The sequence below is a fragment of the Lolium rigidum genome, chromosome 1 (genome assembly GCF_022539505.1).
Source record: "Lolium rigidum isolate FL_2022 chromosome 1, APGP_CSIRO_Lrig_0.1, whole genome shotgun sequence".
Taxonomy (NCBI): domain Eukaryota; kingdom Viridiplantae; phylum Streptophyta; class Magnoliopsida; order Poales; family Poaceae; genus Lolium; species Lolium rigidum.
This window is the reverse complement of record NC_061508.1, coordinates 57,351,355-57,371,892: the sequence shown is the minus strand read 5'-3', so window position 1 is coordinate 57,371,892 and position 20,538 is coordinate 57,351,355. Positions and strand designations below refer to the sequence as shown.

At 49.2% G+C, this 20,538-nt stretch overlaps 1 protein-coding gene and 1 pseudogene across 1 annotated transcript; one reads left to right on the top strand and one right to left on the bottom strand.

Moving 5' to 3' along the window:
• Positions 1-851: 851 nt before the first annotated feature.
• Positions 852-3,961, bottom strand: LOC124673580 (pyruvate dehydrogenase E1 component subunit alpha-2, mitochondrial-like). Its single transcript, XM_047209632.1, has 8 exons — positions 3,277-3,961; positions 3,097-3,176; positions 2,904-2,981; positions 1,958-2,053; positions 1,779-1,850; positions 1,627-1,680; positions 1,466-1,531; positions 852-1,218 (listed from the first exon to the last, which is right to left on the bottom strand). The coding sequence occupies exons 1-8, from the start codon at positions 3,959-3,961 to the stop codon at positions 1,174-1,176; spliced, it is 1,176 nt and encodes a 391-aa protein (XP_047065588.1). The 3' UTR covers positions 852-1,173.
• Positions 3,962-7,199: 3,238 nt separating this feature from the next.
• LOC124708353 lies at positions 7,200-17,209 on the top strand (annotated as a pseudogene).
• The last annotated feature ends 3,329 nt before the right edge of the window (positions 17,210-20,538 follow it).

Below are 20,538 nucleotides of genomic sequence, written 5' to 3'. Positions count from 1 at the left end.
GCATCCCGGGGTTGGAGAAGAAGAGCGTCCCACGTCGCAGGGCAGGACAGATTCCCTCGTACATCGCACAGTCGTACGCCGGTAGTGACGGCGTAAACCCCGCCATGCCGGCGACGTAGGTTTCCTGGAACATGGCCGTGGCCGGCGACGCCGGCGAGATGGTGGAAGGAGAGTCAATCATACCTTAGGTCGGCCATGGCCCGGGAAATTGGCCAATGCGCGGTTGGCCGAAGTTAATGAAGATTAGCCTCACCTGTTTGTCCGCCACCACTGCCACCCTCTTCGCGTTACACTTCTTCTCCCTCTCCGCCCTGCCGCGAGTTTCGTTCCGCTGCCGCTCCACATCCGCTGCCGCTCCACATCCGCTGCCCACTCCGCGTTTGTCCAGCCCGGCGGATCGGCGAGCTTCTTCGGCGGCATGGTGGTGGAAGGTAAGAGGAGGAGCTGCAATAAAAGGGGAGAATAGCGGTAGCTCCTCCGAAGTTCGGCGGGGAAAATGGTTCTATGAGGCGCATTTTGGAGGGAAAACTAAATTAGTGGAGGGAACAACCAGTTCTGTCGCTGACAACACGGACCCGCTGGACGTTTCGCGCGTTTTTTTTTGTCCGGCGTCCCGACCAGGTTTCGGGAAGCCGGGGATGGCCTAGGCTCCCCGGATGGATGAAAGCCCAATCCGAACGAAAACGAGAAGACAGAAACGCGCTCGACCGTTTTCGTCCATCCAAATGAAAAAAATACGTCCTAGGGGCCTCGTCGGGGAGACGGCTGGAGATGCTCTAATTTTGTCATGAACCATCCACATGCCCATAGAGAACTATGCTCAGATGAATGTATGCCCGTTTATCTTCAAAAAAAAGTACACAATCAACTGCATATTGTACACTGCCTCATTTTGTCATGAACCATCGACCATGATAATCGACAGACGCCCTAATAAAAAGATAACACCAAAAGCTAAGGTGCACATCCTCAACTGGCGTCCACAAGAAGTTGGAAAATGACTGCAATACAATGCGGTAAAGATTCCAAATGTTGATGCATCTCTATATACATATTTATTTAGCTGCAGAAAACGGACAGTGCGACCAAGGACTCCTTGTTCTGACTGAATTATGCCTCCCCAGCACGTATCATCGTACTAGTACAAAATAGCCAGGCTTGTCGCTTGCCAGCCTAAGGAAGAACGGTTCTCACAACCTTCCTGTCCACCCCAAAAGACTGCATCATGGCAAAGAGGCAATCAGTAATTACATGGGTTATCCGACACAAGTCTGAATTTTACTTAAAGCTGATAGTATGCTATCACACCGAGCTACACTACAAGGGCTAGGTCCAGTTAATGTCAGTGTGACTTCAATTTTTTGAATAGGATTTTGATTTACATGGTCTCATTGAACTAGATTTTGTAAATTTGTACGGATGCAAAGAAAAATACTGAACCATATCATCCTTGGTATGTGCATACCTCCAGGCCGCAGTCGTTGACATACACATTTTTGAACAGCTCGGATTCGTCAGGCATTGGGCTTTCCTGCAAGTATTGAATTGTGCAAGAGGCACTCGTAAGCACCATTATTATTTCGAATAAATGGAAGAACGTCTAAGACATCTAGCTGAATTTCAGACCTTTGCTTTGGCAATTGCAATGTCAACTTCCTTCCTAATTTCCTTCTCCATGTCCTAAAAGAGAGAATAGATTGTCATGGTGAAAAGGAATATTCAGTTACAGTACTTACGATTTTCTTTGTATCTCCGTTTTTTCTAGTTACAGTGCATACCTTAAGCTCCTGGGCTGTTGCCAAGTCATGGGCCAATATCAGCTTTCTGACCCGCTCAATCGGATCACGTTCCTGTTACATCAAGGTACAACTAATATTGTCAGTCTTTTGGTTGGCGGTGAACATGCGAATTTCAAGCATAGAGTTAACTGCGACACTAAAAAAACAGCGATCGTAACCTGTCTTATTCCTGCAATCTCATCTCTAGTGCGGTACGTGCTGCCTGGATCTGACATAGAATGGCCATGGTATCTGTATGTGTCCATCTCAAGAATCTGAAACACCAGGAGAATACACAAGAACATGTTATCCAGTAGCTATATTAAGAGTATAATATATGGGAGAAAGTTAGTATAGCCTATGATATCACATGTGTAACTAAAATGAACACTTCACCATATACATCTAATGTATGATATGTGTTGTGGGTAACTGAGAAACTTGAAACTTGAAAGCACACCGAGTACTGATTACTCTCTTAGTACACAAGATCACAGGTGCAAAATAAGCACTTAACAGAAAAGGAAGAAGAGATTCAGTTGTTAAAATCAGGATAATAGAAGACATGGCTACGTCCTCCTCCTGAAGTTTACTGAACAACACTACAACGTGAGCAATATCTGAATGAAGATGACAAGCTCTCTCTTTGGTTTTCAGAGTGGCCTGATTGATCTCACCCCCTCTCTGTTTCATGTGTTGTAAATACCCTCCCTGGATGTCCCCCTTTGTGCCCTCCCTGTAATTTCTGGTTTGTAAAACGTTGTGCTGCCTTAGCTTCCTTTAATAAAATTTAGGTAGGGGAATTCCCCTCCAGAAGTTCTAAAAAAATGGCATGCTGCTCTTAATGCGCCAGCAAAGCATTCAACAGTATCTGAAGTTCACCATTTAATCCAGTAAGAATAGCATTGCTGAAGCAGGGCAGCAACCAATAGTAAGCTAGCACGAGAAAAGATATATGAAGAATCAAAAAACCATCTAGTGTTGAATCCATGCAAGAGAGGAATGAGAAATAAGCCAACAACAAGCAGAGTATTTCGACTCAACCCATCACTGACGGATTCCCCAAAGGGCGTACATGCAGAGGATCTGCAGGATAGAAAGTGTCCAAGTTATCTGAATACTTACGATTGGTCCATTCTCAAGAACATGTTCTTTGGCAAATTTACAGGCTTGTTTCACCGCGAGGAAATCCATCCCATCAACCTGCATCGAACAGAAACCATCACACCATCAGCACTATGCAGTCCATTTCTTATGCACATCAGCTGTGAGATGAGCCAAACTGATGAGTGATGAGGATCATCATCCAACTCTGTACCTTGAGCCCGGGCACATAGTCCCCGCGCGTGTAGTACGCCGCGCTCTTAGAGGCCCTCCACTCGGCCGTCCCCATCCCATCTGCACAAATTAATCGAATACACCGATATACTCCTAGAATTGATCTGTAACTGCACCGACCCAACCACATACTCTGAACTCCAAAGTCTGAAGAACTCACAGTGGTTGTTCTCGCAGACGAGTATGACGGGCAGCTTCCAGAGCGCGGCCATGTTGAGCGCCTCGAAGAGCTGCCCCTGGTTGGCAGCACCATCCCCATACAGATCAAACGTGACCGTCCCCTCCTTCCTGTACCTCTGCGCGAAGGCGAGCCCGCACCCGAGCGGCACCTGCGCGCCGACGATGCCGTGGCCGCCAAAGAAGCCGGCGTCCTTCTTGTAGAAGTGCATGGAGCCGCCCTTGCCCCTGGAGCATCCGTCGACGCGGCCCATGAGCTCCGCGAAGGCGGCGACGAGGGTGCCCCCGCGGGCCAGGTAGAGGCAGTGGTCGCGGTAGGCGGTGATGATGGCGTCGCGGCGCGTGATGGCCGCCTCCATGCCGACGGCCACCGCCTCCTGCCCGTCGTAGAGGTGGCAGAAGCCCCGGATGAGCTTCGCCTTGTAGAGCGAGTCGGCGGCGATCTCCGCGCGCCGCATCAGCGCCATGGTGCGGAAGGTGGCGAGCAGCTCGGCCGGGGTGGTGGAGACGGTGCGGGAGGGCGGGTCGATGTTGTGCGGGAAGAAGGGGAGGGAGGTCTCGATGGTGAGCGGTGAGGTTGAGTCGGAGGCTGCTCGTGCGAGGGGTAGTAGCGGTGCCACGAGCGTGGCGGTGGTGGGGTTGAGGCGGCGGAGGATCGCCGCGGCCATGGTGGGCTGGCGACGGCAGAGGCGCCCGGTCTGGACTCTGGGGAAGGATGCGCTGCCGCGATCGAGCTTGGACTGGACACTGCAGCAGAGGGGAGTGGTGCCGATGGAGGTGGTTGGGGAGACGGGAGGGAGGTGGCAGGGCGCGTGGCGCCGCCGGCCGCCGCGTGGTGTGGTTTCTAGGCGCCGTGTCCTGTGGTGCCGTGGCGCCAAACAACTTGGCGTTTTATTTTCTCCGTCCGACGGCCCGACTTTGCGCCGACAGGTACATACAGGCAGCGCGTCGGATCAAACTTCACTTGATCATTTCGTTTGCTGACGGTTCTTCGACTTTCTGAAGAATCAAACGGATGCCCGTGAGTCGCGACGCTTTAGCAGGAACTAAAGAAACCAACGGAACTGCACAGGTGTCCCGCCGATAAAGCGACCAGAGAGTTCCAAGAGCGACACATGGTCGTTCTCGGTCGCTCTCAAGCTGCAAACACCTGTCGTCGCATCATTTGGCTGTTGCTAGACAAAAAGTATGAAAAGAGCACTTGTGCTAAGGTTTTGACATTTTTGTTTCGGCGATCCCAAAATGATACGACTCTATATACAGAGTTGTTTGGTTATGGGCAAGGCCAATTTTTCTATTCGCTATTTGGGTATTCCGATTCATTATCGGAGATTTACAATTGCTGAATGGAAAATTGTGGAAAAAAGATTACAAAAACGCCTTTGTAGTTGGAAGGGTAAATTGTTGCCCCTGGGAGGAAGATTGGTACTCATTAATTCGGTACTCACAAATATCTATTGCCAAAAGGAAATCTGCATAAACTCGATTATTATCGATCCAGATTCTTTTGGCAATGGGACATCGAGAAAAAGAAATACCGACTGGTGAAATGGCGTATAGTTTGTAGTCCCAAAGATCAAGGCGGACTTGGAGTTCACGACCTGGAGGTCAAGAATTCAGCTCTGCTGGGTAAATGGCTTTTTAAGCTTCTTACCGAGGATGAGATATGGCAAACTATCCTTCGGAGAAAGTATATTGGCTCGAAGACATTATCCCAAGTGGTTTGGAAACCTGGGGATTCTCACTTCTGGGCTGGACTCATGCGACAAAGAATGTCTTCTTTCGCCATGGTACTTTCTCGATTAAGAATGGAGAACAGATACGTTTCTGGGAAGATGTTTGGTTAGACAATGCTTCCTTAAGTGAATAGTATCCTGCTTTGTATAGTATTGTTCGTCGCAAAGGTGATACCATTGCCACAGTAATGGCTACCTCACCCCCGAATATGACGTTCAGACGAGTTTTGCTTGGACAAAGGCTATTGGCATGGAATGCTCTAATTCACCGGCTGGGAGATATTCACCTATCGGCTGAACCGGACGAATTTAGATAGGATCTTCATGTAGATGGCACTTTCTCAGTCAAATCTTTATACAATGCGATCCTTCATTCTGATATATCAGTTGATAATAATAAGAAAATCTGGAAGATGAAGATACCATTAAAAATTAAAAAAATTGGATGGTACCTTCGTCGAGGAGTTATTCTTACCAAAGATAATCTTGTTAAGCGGAATTGGCACGGAAGTTCACGGTGTGTTTTCTGTCATCATGATGAAACCATTAAACACCTTTTTTCCAGTGGCATTTCGCGAGATCTATATGGTCAGTCATCCAAGTAGCGTCTACCCTGTATCCCCCGACTAGTGTGGCCAATGTCTTTTGCAACTGGCTTCACGTTATCGATTCAAGGTTTAAGTTGCTTCTTAGGATGGGGGCGCTAGCAGTTATCTGGCGCTTTGGCTAAGTAGAAATGACAAGATTTTTAACGATAAAAATTGTTCTTTGTTACAGGTCATCTACAGATGTACAGGTATTCTCCGTTCGTGGTTACCTCTTCAGCGAGTGGAGAACCGAGACCTATTTACGGAGGTCTGTACACGGTTGGAGGCTACGGCGAGGGATATTTTTTCCCTACATGGATGGCAGCATAGTCTACGGATTGCAGCGCCACCCTCACCCTAGGCGTCATATGATTCATCGTTTCGATATGTATTTCGCCTTGTTTTTATATACTTTGAATCCATACACTTGAACGGCTGTGTGCATCCTGGTTATGCAGAGGCTGGATGTAATTGCTTCCCAAAATTAATAAAGCATCATTTATCGAAAAAAAATATACCGATCAATCTAAGAGTTAGATAGTGCAAGTAACTTTCATAGTAATTTAGTGTTTAACTCAATAAATTTGATGATGTGGCAACAAGTTAATGAGAAGAGAGTAACATCACAGTTCACAGGATACAATAAGTCTACAAACTACTCCCTCCGTTTTAAATAATAAGATGTTCTCGTTTTCGTGCTTTCTTTTCTAAAAAATTACTTTAAATATATAAAAAATATTTGTATGAAATTAACATTATTAAAAAATGCTTTTTAATACGAATCCAACGATATTAATTATATATAATATTATCAAGATTTTTTTGCATAATTTTTATGGTCAAAGTTTGAATAGGCATGCGCCTTGTTCTTTGAAACAAAGGCAGTAATTAACTCCATAAAATCATCTACTACTATAATAGTACTACTTTGGTTATATTACTAATTTATGTTACTTCCTACTATGACTAATCTAATCACTGATTTGCAGCCTAACGCTTGGGTCATCACCATAAAAACAAAGTTAAAGTTGTACAATCAGCGTCAAAGAAACAGAGCATGAACAAGGAGTTTGGCACCATCGTCGCCACAGCTCCATGCAGCGAAGAACTCGACGCATTGTAAAATATTCATTAATTTTTTATCAAAATATTCATCAAGCTTAGACACCGGTCACCGCTCCGGGAGGCACGCGTTGATGGGGAGGCACACGCCTACCCGGCTAATCAGCACATCCCCCGCCGAACCAGAGGAACAAGCTCGCCCTCCCTCTGAAACGTAGCTCAACAACTACCTCCAATTCGACCACAATTCGGTGTGAACTAACTCGAAAGAAGTCCAAATCACCCACCTAACTATAAGGTTTGGGGCGCTAACCACCCTTATATATTAAGTGGAGCAATTACCTCCTAAGTATACAAAACCGGACAGTTAACTCCCCCACCCACTACTGATTAGCTGTTTTGAACCTGGTTTTTTACACAGTGGATACTGGTTTTCGTCCACGTTGGCATGGTCGAGCCGCACCTAGTGTGCTCGACCGCACCTGGGCGAGCCGCACGCCCTCACCTAGTCGTCACCTGGCATGGAAGACCGACGCCGCGCGTGGTCTGTGGAGATCAGCGCGCCGTCGCCCGGTCTCGCCTTCTCTCCCGACGACGGCGGTATGTTCATGATCGGTCTCCTCTTCTCTCCCGGACGTCGCAGATCTCTTCCGCATCACGTTCCCTGGTTGCTCTTGGATGGTGGCGGACGATCGGCGGCATCATCGGCTGATAGTTGTCACTACGCCTGAGAAATGGGACATTGTCACGAGGAAATCAGGTGATAGAACCTATACTCAAATGGTGAAGCTTCTAATTGTTAGGAAAATATGCTTGTTGTATTACCAGGGGGCCAAAGGCCACAATATATAGTACATGTACAGGTGCACATATGCAAAAGCCCTCTAACATATGGGGAAACTACAATAGACAAATATATACATCTAACACCCCCCCTCAAACTCATGGTGGATCCACAACACTGAGTTTGGAGAGTAAGAAATCATGTTGCGCTCGAGTCTGTGCCTTCATAAAGAAATCCGCCAACTGCAAATCTGAAGGCACATAATGAACCGCAACAACATCATCCTGTACCTGTGCACGTGTGTAAAAAGCATCAACACCGATATGCTTGGTCAGCTCATGCTTGACCGGATCACGTGCAATACTGATAGCACCTGTACTGTCAGACAAAAGTGGAGTGGGTATCGTAACAGAGACCCCAAAATCTGCAAGCAACCACCGTAACCAAGTCACCTCAGCAATCAACAAAGCCATAGCCCGCAACTCAGCCTCAACACTCGAACGGGAAACTGCGACCTGTTTCTTTGTCTTCCAAGCAACAAGCGAACCACCAAGAAACACACAAGAAGCAGAAGCGAACGACGATCCGTAGGATCACTCGCCCACGTAGCATCCGAATAGCACCGGAGCCGGAGAGAGCTGGAACGGGGAAAGAAAAGGCGACGAGTGATCGTGCCACGAAGATAACGAAGAACACGGAGGAGATGACTATAGTGAACGAGTGGTGGGAGCTGAGACAAACCGATTCAGAATATGAACAGGATAAGAAATATCGGGACGAGTGACAAGCAAGATAAATAAGACTCCCAACAAGATGACGATAACGGGTGGGATCGGGAAGAGGATCACCATCGGTAGGGACGAAGCTTAACATTAAGCTCCATAGGAGTATCGACCGTGCGCTCATCCCCAAGAGCAAGCACGAGCAAGAAGATCCTGAATGTACTTTTCCCGAGAGATAGAAAAGCCATCGAAGTGGAGGAAACCTCAATGCCAAGAAAATAGCGAAGAGGACCAAGATCAGTCATAAGAAACCGATCGCGAAGACGAGCCTTGACGAAGGCAATATACTCGAGGATCATCACCGGTAATGATCATATCATCAACATAGAGAAGAAGAAGAGTACGTCCACGAGGAGAAGTGTGAACGAAAAGGGCGGGATCATGAAGACTAGGAGAGAAACCAGCAGCAGTCACCACGAGAGGCGAGCGCTCAAACCAGGCACGAGGGGCCTGTTTGAGACCATAGAGAGAACGTCGAAGACGACAAACCATCCCATCGAGAACAGAATACCCAGGAGGAGGCTGCATGTAAACCTCCTCACTCAACTCGCCATTAAGAAAAGCATTCTGAACATCAAGCTGGGAGACAGACCAACGGCGAACAGAAGCAACAACAAGAAGGGTACGCACAGTAGTCATATGAGCCACAGGGGCAAAAGTCTCATCATAGTCACGGCCGTGCTCCTGCTGAAAGCCACGAGCCACAAGACGCGCTTTATAGCGCTCAAGAGATCCATCAGAGCGAGTCTTAATTTTATAGACCCACTTGCACGTGATAGGACGAACACCAGAAGGGGGAGAAACAAGATCCCAAGTGCCAGTGCGCTCAAGCGCAGCGATCTCCTCAGCCATGGCAAGCTGCCATTCAGGATGACGCTCGGCATCCCGATAAGAAGTCGGCTCGGAAACGACGGAAAGACCATACCGACTAGGAGAGTAACGAGCTGGAGCACGACGCCGACGAACGAGGCCGTGAAGGGGGAAGGTCATCGGCGGAAGACAACTCATCGAAGAAGAGGAAGAAGGAACAACATCAGAAGGATCCGAAACCGGAGAACGAGGAGTACTAGGTGGACTAGACGGAGGAGAGGATGGCGCCGAAGGGGGCGCATCAGGACTAGGAGGGGGAGGAGATGGGATAGCAGGGGGTGCATTCGGAAAAAGAAGAAAAGAGATATCATCCACCGGGTAAGTACCCGAGGTGGGACGAGGATAGAAGGGACGCGTCTCATCAAACGTGACATCACGAGAGATGCGCATCCGACGACCAACGGGGTCCCAACAGCGATAGCCCTTATGCTCATCACTGTATCCGAGAAAAACACACTCAACAGACTGAGCGGTCAGCTTGGTGCGATCGCGAGGAGGGAGAAGAACATAGCAAACGCAACCAAATAAACGAAGTGTCGAGTAATCTGGAGAACAACCAGAAAGACGCTCGAGAGGAATGCCACCTTGAAGGGCAGCAGAAGGCTGAATGTTAATGAGGTAAGTCGACGTAGCGACAGCCTCAGCCCGAAAATGCGGGGAAGAGAGGAAGCAATCATCATAGCACGGGTAGTCTCAAGAATATGACGATGCTTACGCTCGGCGACACCATTTTGAGCATGGGCGCCGGGACACGAGAACTGGGCAAGGGTGCCCTGCTCAGCAAGAACACCACGAAGGTGCTGGGAGATATACTCGCCTGCAGAGTCAGCACGAAACACACGAATAGGCGTGGAATACTGAGTACGAACCATGGCTGCAAAACGCTGATAAATAGAAAGCACCTCACTGCGAGAGTGCATAAGAAACAACCAGGTGTATCGCGAAAAATCATCAATAAACAAAATATAGTATCGATGACCCCCTTTCGAAGGAAAGGGAGCCGGACCCCAAACATCCGAATGAACTAAATCAAAAGGTCGCTGATATACAGACGTACTAGTAGGATAGGGAAGCTGAATCTGTTTGCCTAGCCTACAACCCTGACACGAATGCAAAGACACATCTCCTGAGACAGACCCCAGAAGACCACGACGAACTAATGACGATAAACGGGAGCCACAGAGGTGACCCAGCCGATGATGCCACCGCTGAAAAGATCCAGTGACATAAGCGAAGAACCGCAGGAGAACCGCAGCATGAAGTGGCGAGTAGAAGGAACACGAAGCCGATCTAACTCCCGGAGCCCCGGGGACTCAAGGCTGCGAGGGCCAGCTCCAACCAGGGCCTCGTGTACGGCGGTCCCGAACAGACACAAGAATCAGCGTCAAGAATGACGCGACAACCGAGAATCGATAAGTCGACTAGCGGAAAACAGGTTCATCTTAAGACTAGGAACATGGGAAACATCGAGAACGAGAGAAAGAGGTAGTAGAAAGGGTGCCTCGACTCGGAAACGGGGAGAGAAGTACCATCAGCCGTGATAACACGAACAGGAGAAACAAGAGAGCGAAGAGCGAGAAAGAATAGAAGACGCAGAGGTCATATGAAAAGAAGCTCCGGAATCCGGATACCACGGGGATGACGTACTCGACTCGTGTGGAAGGTGGTGGTCGCGCGGTGCCGGAAGAGCCGAGCACGAGAACCAGCGATACCGTCGAGGAAGAGCCTCGTACCGGCGAGTAGACCACGAAGACCACGGATAATGTCCCGATCGGAGAGCGCAACAGCGAGAAGATCCCGAAGAAACAGCTCGACGACGAGTAAGATGCGGCGGGCGTAAGCTGGGATCCCTCTCGCCAGCATGTAGAGATAGTGTGGCCGGGCCCGCCACGGTAGGTGCAAGGAGGTGATGTCGAACCACGAGGCTGCCGGGGCCGACGCCGACCCCGGACTCGGAGGAGTAGGAAGTATCGGGCCGTGCGGAGGGCGCAACGAAGCCGGTGGCGTAGGAGGTCCACGAGCAGACGGTACAGAAGAGCCACGAGCAGCAAGAACAGAGGGAACCTCAAGAAGACCAGCACCACGAAGACGAGTCTCCTCAGCATGAAGCTCAGCAAGGACCTGAGAGAGCGAAACACGACCACGGGCAAGCAGCTGGGCCCGGCGCGGCTCAAACTCCTTACGGAGCCGCGACAAGAACTCAAAAACGCGCTGAAACTCCAGATCCGCGCGCACGGTCGGACAACGGGGACAGGTGGCACACACAGGCCGTACGGAGAGAATCAAGCTAACGCCAAATAGCGGCACTCGAGTGTAGAACTCATCAATAGTAGAATCACCCTGCTGAAGGGCATGCTCTCGGCGGACCACGAGACAGATAGAGAGCATCCCCGGACGGCCGATAGCGCCGACGAAGAAAAGCCCACCGAGCGACAGCGGTGGGAAGACTCATAAACTCAGCAGCAGACATCGAGGCGGAACACCTGGAAGTGAGAACAGCAGCGGCACGAGCATCCTCATCTATCCACCGAGTGTACTCGGTCGGATCCAGCTGGTAAGTCGCAACGGCGGTAGAGTGGTCCTGGACCTTCCGGTCATAATCAGCCGGAGCAGAGTGTCATCGGCACTCTTGGCCGCATCCTTATCCGCTCGAGTAGCATCGGGGGCAAGGGCAACAGGTGGCGGTGCAACGAGCACCGTAGGAGCAATGGGGCGCGGCGGACAGGAGACCTCGCCAGAAAGAACACCCCAAAGACGAAGACCGCGCATGTGGACGCGCATGAAGGCAGCGAAATCAGGGTAATTCGCGCCATCAAAGATCACCGGGCAGCGAGGGATCGCAACATAGCCCGAGGAAGACTTTTTTTTTTGCTTTTTTTTTTGCTTTTTTTTTTGCAGATCAGAAACAACTAGACGAGAACAACAGAATCGGGAGCAGAGCGGCCAGAACTGGAGGCAGCCGAGCGGAGAGATGGGCCGAGGCGGCCGAACGGAGATGGCTGAGCGGGCCGAGCGGAGGGGCCGAGCGGAGGGGCCGAACGGAGGAGCGGAGATCGGCGGAGGCGGCCGAACGAAGGAGCGGAGATCGGCGGAGGCGGCCGAACCGAGCGGGCGGGCGGAGCCTGAGGTTGGGGCGGGGAAGCAGCAGACACGGGAAGCAGCAGAGCTCGGAGGAGATCGGCCCGCCCTGCCGTGGCAGATCGAGGCGGGGAAGCAGCAGACACGGGACGGGAATCAATCGGGAACCGGAGGAGATGGCAGATCGAGCCGGAGGAGCAGCAGACTCGGAGGAGATCGGCCCGGCCCTGGCGCTGTGTCGTGGGGGAGAGAGCAGAGCGTCGGGGGAGAGTCGGCCAGAAGAAATCGAGCAGGGCGTCGGGGGAGAGTCGGCGCGGGCGGGATCGGCCAGAGGAAAACGGCCCTGGCGCTGCGTGCGTGGATCGAGGACGGGGGCAGACAGACGGGCGACGATGGAGATGAACAAGCAACGTCGGCCGGAAACTAGGGGATCAATTTTTGCTCTGATACCATGTTAGGGAAATATGCTTGTTGTATTACCAGGGGGCCAAAGGCCACAATATATAGTACATGTACAGGTGCACATATGCAGAAAGCCCCCTAACATATGGGGAAACTACAATAGACAAATATATACATCTAACACATCGATGAAATCCATTTATTTCATGATAACAGAGGGCCTGTTCTGGAGAGTATCATCCAATGAAAAAAATAGCGCGGTAACACAAATAGCGTGGGCTTTAGAAAAACGCTATAGACGCTATAGCGTGCTAATAGCGTGCTATTTTTCAAAATAGCGTTTAACAAAAAAAAATGAAAATTCAGGATTTCAGCATATATATAATAATAGATATAGCACTCTGCAACTATAAAATCTCGGATATGATATTTTGCAGCCAAACATCAACCAGAGATAGTTCACATAGTCCATAACTTGATATGACATAGTCTCAAAATCACAAACCATAGTTCACGTTCACATTGTCCCGAACTAGAAGGATTGAAGGAGGGAAACGGAGGCACGGGGTGAAGGCGTGAAGGTGAAGCTAGGCGTGGCCGCTTACCACCGATTGACAGAGGAGAAGGGGGGCGGAGCTGTGTCGTCACGTCGTCGCCTGCCGGGCAGAGCAGGTGACAAGGAGTTAAGGAGTGTGTGATCTAAGTTTCTTAGTCTAGGGTTGTCTGGATTAGGGATTTAGGATACGCAAGTGGGTCAAAATATGGAATGAGCTACTAAAAAACTACTCTACAAAACAGCGTGTTATGCGGAATAGCGAATAGCGCCAAATAGCGTGAAATAACGCATCTTTAGCGCGCGCAGCGTCATAGCGTGCCTAGAATGCATAGCGTAGCGTTCAACTCGTAAATACGCTATAGCGCCGCTATTAGTGTGAAATAGCGTGCTATTTTTTTCCTTGGTTACTGTCTCTAGAACTGTACGGCAGATTGAAATGACCAAGGAACATATCCGCCTAGTTGGTCTCTCTGCAACTCTACCAAACTATAAAGATGTGGCGGTGTTCTTGCGTGTTCACCCTGATGGCCTCTTCCATTTATTTGGATAACAGTTACCGACCTTGCCCTCTTGCTCAACAGTACATTGGGATCATATTGAGGAAGCCACTGCAGAGGTTTCAGTTGATGAATGAGATCTGTTATGAGAAGGTTATGGTTGCTGCTGGTAAACACCAAGTGCTTATGCTTGCACACTCAAGGAAGGAGACAGCGAAAACTGCTTGTGCCATCAGAGACACTGCATTGGCTAATGACACATTGACCCGCTTTCTGAAGGCTGACTCTGCAAGTCAAGAGATTCTTTGTGCTCATGCAGAACTTGTCAAAAGTAGCGATCTTAAAGACCTTCTGCCCTACGGGTTTGCTATCCATCATGCTGGTTTGGCAAGGGTAGACCGTGAACTTGTTGAGAGACTTTTTGTTGATAAGCATATACAGGTTCTTGTTTCGACAGCCACCCTTGCATGGGGGGTCAATCTACCTGCACACACTGTTATTATAAAGGGTACCCAGATTTACAGCCCGGAAAAGGGTGCTTGGACAGAACTAAGTCCACTGGATGTCATCGAAAAATGCAGATGCTTGGTCGTGCAGGCAGGCCTCAGTATGACACACATGGAGAGGGAATAATCTTGACAGGACACAGTGAATTGCAGTAGTACCTATCCCTAATGAATCAGCAGCTGCCTATTGAGAGTCAGTTTATATCCAGATTGGCTGATCAATTGAACGCAGAGATTGTTCTAGGAACTATTCAGAATGCCCAGGAGGCATGCTCATGGCTGGGCTGCACTTACCTCTATATCCGAATGCTCCAGAATCCAACACTGTATGGCTTACCTGAAGATATCTTGGAGAGAGACAAAACACTAGATGAAAGGAGAGCTGACTTGGTAAGTATATGCACACTCCGTTCTGTTTTTTTGAAGTTCCACAGTAATCCCCTCATACTGACATATTCTTTCTCGAGCACCTTGTTGGCTATTTTGCTTGTATATATCCTTTAATTGCATACTTGTACTGGCCAACTGTTTTCTAGGTTTTCTCTAAGCTGTGCCCAAGTATGTTTATGGTATCTTTAAGTTCAAGAATTACTGTGCATAAATAATCCCTCCTGAAACTTTTCCTGCTGTCTGAGAGAGGTTCACTATTGAAATGTCATGTTCTCGAAATACTGTGTGTCAAATGGCATGTACTGTACTAGTGCAATGACATCCTCTGGCCATTACCAGAGAATCAGTTGAAAGTTATTTCCTTAACACTGAAATGGCTGCATTAGATCATCAGTAGCATCACAGTTTTGTTGCCAGATGTTCTGTAGTTGCCCCAGTTTGTAGAGTAGTAACATTGAATGATTGTTCTTGGGTATAACGCCTGATCATTTTTTTGGGTATTTTATATGCATGTTACGAAAATTTAGCACTTATGCTGATAAGGTATTTTATCCCATTCCTTCCAATGGTGCCAAAATAAACTCCGTTATTGAACGCACATCTTGATACTAGTGCAAGATATTAGAGAAGTGTTTGATCCATCTAGTCAGTAATTATTGTATACTTGTATTTTGATATGGCCCTACTGTTCCACTACTGAATCCTGTATGCGTGACTGCAGGTACATTCTGCTGCAAATCTGTTGGATAGGAACAATTTGATTAACTATGATAGGAGAACAGGATACCTTCAGCTCACTGACCTGGGGAGGATTGCTAGCTATTATTATATCAGTCACAGGACTATTTCAACTTATAACAAGTACCTAAAGCCTACGATGGGGTATATTGAGCTGTGCCAACTGTTCTCTCTGAGTGAAGAATTTAAGTATGTTATTGTAAGGCAAGATGAGAAGATGGAGCTGGCAAAGCTTTTGGACCATGTGCCAATTCCTGTGAAAGAGAACTTGGAGGAGCCTGGCACAAAGATTAATGTTCTGCTCCAAGCATATATCTCGAGGCTAAAACTGGAGGGCCTCTCCCTTGGTTCTGATATGATCTATATTAGACAGGTACCAACATGTTCTCTCTTCTGAGTGCAGTTTCTTAATTTGAATTACTAGCTTATTTTAGTTATTCTTATATTCATATATTCTTCTCTATGATGTAGAGTGCTGGCCGCCTTGTACGAGCACTATTTGAGATGGTTTTGAAGAGATGATGGGCTCAACTAGCAGACAAGGCTCGGAATCTTAACAAGATGATCGATAAGCAGATGTGGAGTGTCCAAACTCCTTTGCGCCAATTTCCTGGCATTCCAAATGAAATTCTGATGAAACTGGAGAAAAAGGAATTGGCTTGGGAGAGATACTATGATCTATCTTCACAGGAAATTGGTGAGCTAATCCGTTATCCAAAGATGGGGAGGCGACTACACAAGTGCATCCACCAGTTACCAAAGTTGAATCTTTCAGCCCATGTTAAACCTATTACTCGTACAGTTTTGTGTTTTGAGCTGACTCTAACACCTGATTTTCAATGGGATGATATGGTACATGGTTATGTGGAGCCCTTCTGGGTTCTTGTTGAGGACAATGACAGCGAGTGCATTCTTCACCATGAGTACTTCTTGCTTAAGAAACAATACCTGGAGAGGATCATACACTTAACTTCACAGTGCCAATATGTGAACAACTGCCCCCTCAGTACTTTATACGTGCCGTATCCGACAAGTGGCTTGGATCTCAGGAAGTTCTTCCTGTACCTTTTAAGCACTTGGTTCTTCCAGACAAACATGCTCCACCAACCGAATTGCTTGATCTGCAGCCACTACCTGTCACCGCACTAAGAGATGCACGATTTGAAGGCCTTTATAGTTCCTTGAAACATTTCAACCCTGTTCAGACTCAAGTGTTCAATGCCTTATATAACAGTGATGACAGTGTGTTGGTCGCTGCGCCAACAGGCAGTGGAAAGACCATGTGCGGCATTTGCTATGTTAGTGGTGTTAGTGGTGTATAGTCCCCTGTAGTCCCCTATACTGTATATTCCTATAGTGTGAGGGGTTTCCCTGCATATTGTACCCTTATACATGTACTGGCCTTTGGCCCACTGTGAATACTAGTTGCTATTCCTCAACATGGTATCAGAGCTCTTGGTTTAGCTCTCTGCACGCTGCAACTCCGTGCTCGATCCGCACCACCGCCGATGATCTTTCCGGCTGCTGCTGCTTCACCTTCTTTCTCCTCTCCCGTTTGTATCGGGATCGAGTTTTTCTAACTGTTTTTATCGTTTTGGAGCTCGATCTGGAGCTCCCGCTGCCTCAAGCCGGCCAAGATCTGGCCGTTCCCGTCCCCTCTGCTGATGGCCGGTCCCATTCCGGCCATCATCGGCCCCGGCGCCGCCCTCCACTGGCTGGCTGTGCCCGGCCATCACCCGCCCCGTCCGCTCCCGGCTGTGGTCGACCTGCTACCGTGCAGCCTCGGCCGCAACCTACCACGGGCTGCCCCGGCCGCTGCTGGCCGCCCCGGCCGCTCCCGGCTGCGCCTCCTGCCGGCCTGCTCCGGCCGCCCCTTGGCCGGCCCCGGCCTTCACGCGTTGGTGGCCTCCATTTCGGCCATCTGCTAGCCACGGGAGGGCTCCTCGTGCGCTTGCACGAAAATCAGCTCGACCGGATCCATATCCAGACCTGAGTGTTGACAAAAAAAAAAGGGAAGATGGCCTCCTCCCTGTCTGGCTATGTCAGTATCCCTCGATGCCCCGTGATCTTTGATGGTACTAACTATGGAGAGTTTGCCGCCTTTATGCGCATTCACATGCGTGGACTTCGGCTATGGGGTGTTCTTACCGGCGAGGTCTCTTGTCCGCCGCACCCCACTGCTCCTGTGCCTCCTACCCCTCCGTCCGTGCCACTGGTTCTTGCTGCGGATGCTACTCAGGCTGATCGGGATGTAGCCAAGTCTGCCGAGACTGCTGCTGATGAGACATATGAGGAGCAGGTACTTGCCTATTCAGAGGCTCTTGGCTTCTACTGTGATAGTTTGGCTCTGTTTACTCAATGGTGTGATGAAAATGCTAGAGCTGCTGTTGTTCTTTCGCAGAGTGTTCAGCCACAGTTTGCTTCTGAGTTTATGGGCCTCGCTACTGTTGCTGAGATGTGGTCTCACCTTTGTCACCGCTATCAGCCTTCTGGGGATTCTCTGTACTTGTATGTGTTGCGTAGGACCTGGAATTAAAACTCGAAACTCGCGAGCTAATTGAGTAACTCGCGACTCGACTCGCCTCGACTCGAACTCGGTGTATAACGAGCCAAGCCGAGTTTCATATTTTATCGTTAAACAAGTTCAAGCTAAACGAGCCGAGCTCATCGAACTCGTGAGTAGCTCGTTTAGCTCGGTAAAAAGGGAGTCGGCCCAAGCCCGCCAAAAGTATATTTGTGGTTTCTCAACTTTGCAATCTTATTCTCATGATATATTGATCGGTATGGTTTATATTGTTCTGGTATCATAGTCATAATGCTTGTTGTTCATCATTCATGCTCAAATATTCGGGAAAATATATTGTACATTTTACATGTTCTATATAACAGTTTTAAACGAGCTACTCATGAGTTACTCGCGAGTTTTGCGAGTCGAGCCAAGTTTCAAATTCGGACTCGATTGTTAAACGAGTCGAGTCGAGCTAACTCGATTGTTGACCGAGTTTTAGCGAGTCGAGCTGAGCTGGCTCGGCTCGGCTCGAATTCCATCCCTAGTGTTGCGTCAGGAGCATGATCTTCAGCAGGGTGACTCTACTGCTGATGAGCTCTACACCCAGAGTGCGGCGATCTGGCGCCAGCTTGACTCCCTTCGCAGTGCTGTCTGTGGTACTTGCCAGTGTTGCCGGACAGTACGTTCAGATATGGACTTTCAGAGGATCCATGAGTTCCTGTCTCAACTTCGTCCAGAGTTTGAGCCCCGTCGTGCTCAGTTGTTTGCCCGAGGCCGTGTTCCTATCTCAGAGGTGCTGACTGAGCTTCGTGCTGAGGAGACTCGTCTGCATGGTGCTGGACTGCTTGGGACACCCTCTGTTCTTGCTGCTCGAGTTCCCACTGCTTCTGCACCGCCACTCCTTCCTACACCAGTGCATGCTGCTTCTGGAGGAGCCCGCTCTTCTCGCGGTGGGGGTCACTCTCGCCCTCCTCGGTTCTGCACTCACTGTCGGAGGTCTGGTCACCTTGAGTCTGACTGCTACCAGAAGCAGCGGGGTGTGCCTCCTCGTGCTCCACCTTCAACGCATGTCACCACCGGCTTCACTTAGCAGGATATAGTGAGACTTTAGCGTCTCCTTGCCTCCTCCGGCTCTGCTTCGACGGGTGTTGCTGCCTCCGCGACTCTTTTCTCTCCACAGTCAGGTACATCTTCGTGGGTTCTGGATTCTGGAGCTTCTTTTCACATGTCTCCTGATTCTTCCTCTCTTTCTTCTCTTCGATCTCTTCCTCTTCCTGTTAGTGTTCTTACTGCCGATGGTACTTCTCTTCCTGTTGCTAGTCGTGGCACTCTCTCTACTTCCTCCTTTTCCGTTCCTGATGTTTCTCATGTTCCCCGTCTTACCATGAACTTGTTTTCCACTGCTCAACTCACTGATTCTGGTTGTCGGGTCATTCTTGATGTTAATTCTTGTTCTGTTCAGGACACTCACACTCGGGCCCTGGTTGGGGCTGGCCCTCGGTGCCGTGACTCTCAAGGACTTTGGGAGCTTGACTGGCTTCATGTTCCTTCTTCCACCACTTCCTCGACCGCTCCATGTGTGCTTGCTGCTTCCACCACCACCTCCTTTCAGCAGTGGCACCATCGTCTTGGTCATCTTTGTGGTTCTCGCTTGTCATCTTTACTTCGTCGAGGTCTTCTAGGGCCTGTCTCAGGAGATGTCTCGCTTCAGGGTTGTCAGGGTTGTAGGCTTGGTAGCGAGAATCGGTTACCTTATCCTACTAGTGCGTACGTATCTCGGCGTCCGTTTGATTTGGTCCATTCGATGTATGGGGTCCGGCTCCTTTTGCTTCCAAGGGGGCCACCGCTACTATGTTCTTTTTATCGATGACTTCTCTCGCCACACTTGGATTTATTTTATGACTTCTCGCAGCGAGGTTCTCTCGATATATAAGCGTTTTGCTGCCATGGTCCATACTCGGTTTTCCACACCTATACGTGTCTTTCGGGCTGATTACTGCCGGTGAGTATATCTCCCGAGCTGTTGCGTGGTTTTCTTCTTGAGCGGGGTACTCTTGCCCAGTTTTCACCTACAGCGCCCATGCCCAAAATGGCGTGGGCTGAGCGCAAGCATCGCCACCTGCTTGAGACGGCCCGTGCGATGATGATCGCTGCCTCTCTTCCTCCTCACTTACGGGCTGAGGCTGTGTCTATTTCCACCTATCTCATCAACCTTCGACCCTCCACAGCCTTGCAGGTGGTATTCCTCTTGAGCGTCTTGCTTGGTCACACTCCTGATTACTCGACCCTTCGTCTTTTTGGCTGCGTTTGCTATGTTCTTCTTGCTCCATGCGAACGTACCAAGCTAACTGCTCAATCAGTTGAGTGTGTCTTCCTTGGCTACAGCCCTGAGCATAAGGGATATAAGTGTTGGGATCCTATTGCTCGTCGGATGTGCATATCTCGGGATGTCACCTTTGATGAGTCCCGTCCTTTCTACCCGCGTCCCGCCTCTTCTTCCTTCTCGGTGGATGATATCTCTTTTCTCATGTTCTGTGATGACCCAGCGTACCACTGCATGGTGTAGTACACAAGTCGTTGACATAACACAAGTGAAACACCGTTCCACCCATATTACATCTCTCAGAGTGGTACAACAGAAACATATGCGAGTCCAAGGTATGTCTATAGAAGTACACACGAGCTGTTTACATAAGATCAACACAACCTCCTTCTATACAGTGAGGTAAAACTTCAAATAAAGCTCCG

Coding starts and splice junctions, on each gene's coding strand:
- LOC124673580 (XM_047209632.1), bottom strand. CDS start 3,961: ATGGCCGCGGCGATCCTCCGCCGCCTCAACCCCACCACCGCCACGCTC. Junction 3,177..3,276: donor CGTCTGCGAGAACAACCACT/GTGAGTTCTTCA, acceptor TAATTTGTGCAG/ATGGGATGGGGACGGCCGAG. Junction 2,054..2,903: donor TTCTTGAGAATGGACCAATC/GTAAGTATTCAG, acceptor CTGGTGTTTCAG/ATTCTTGAGATGGACACATA.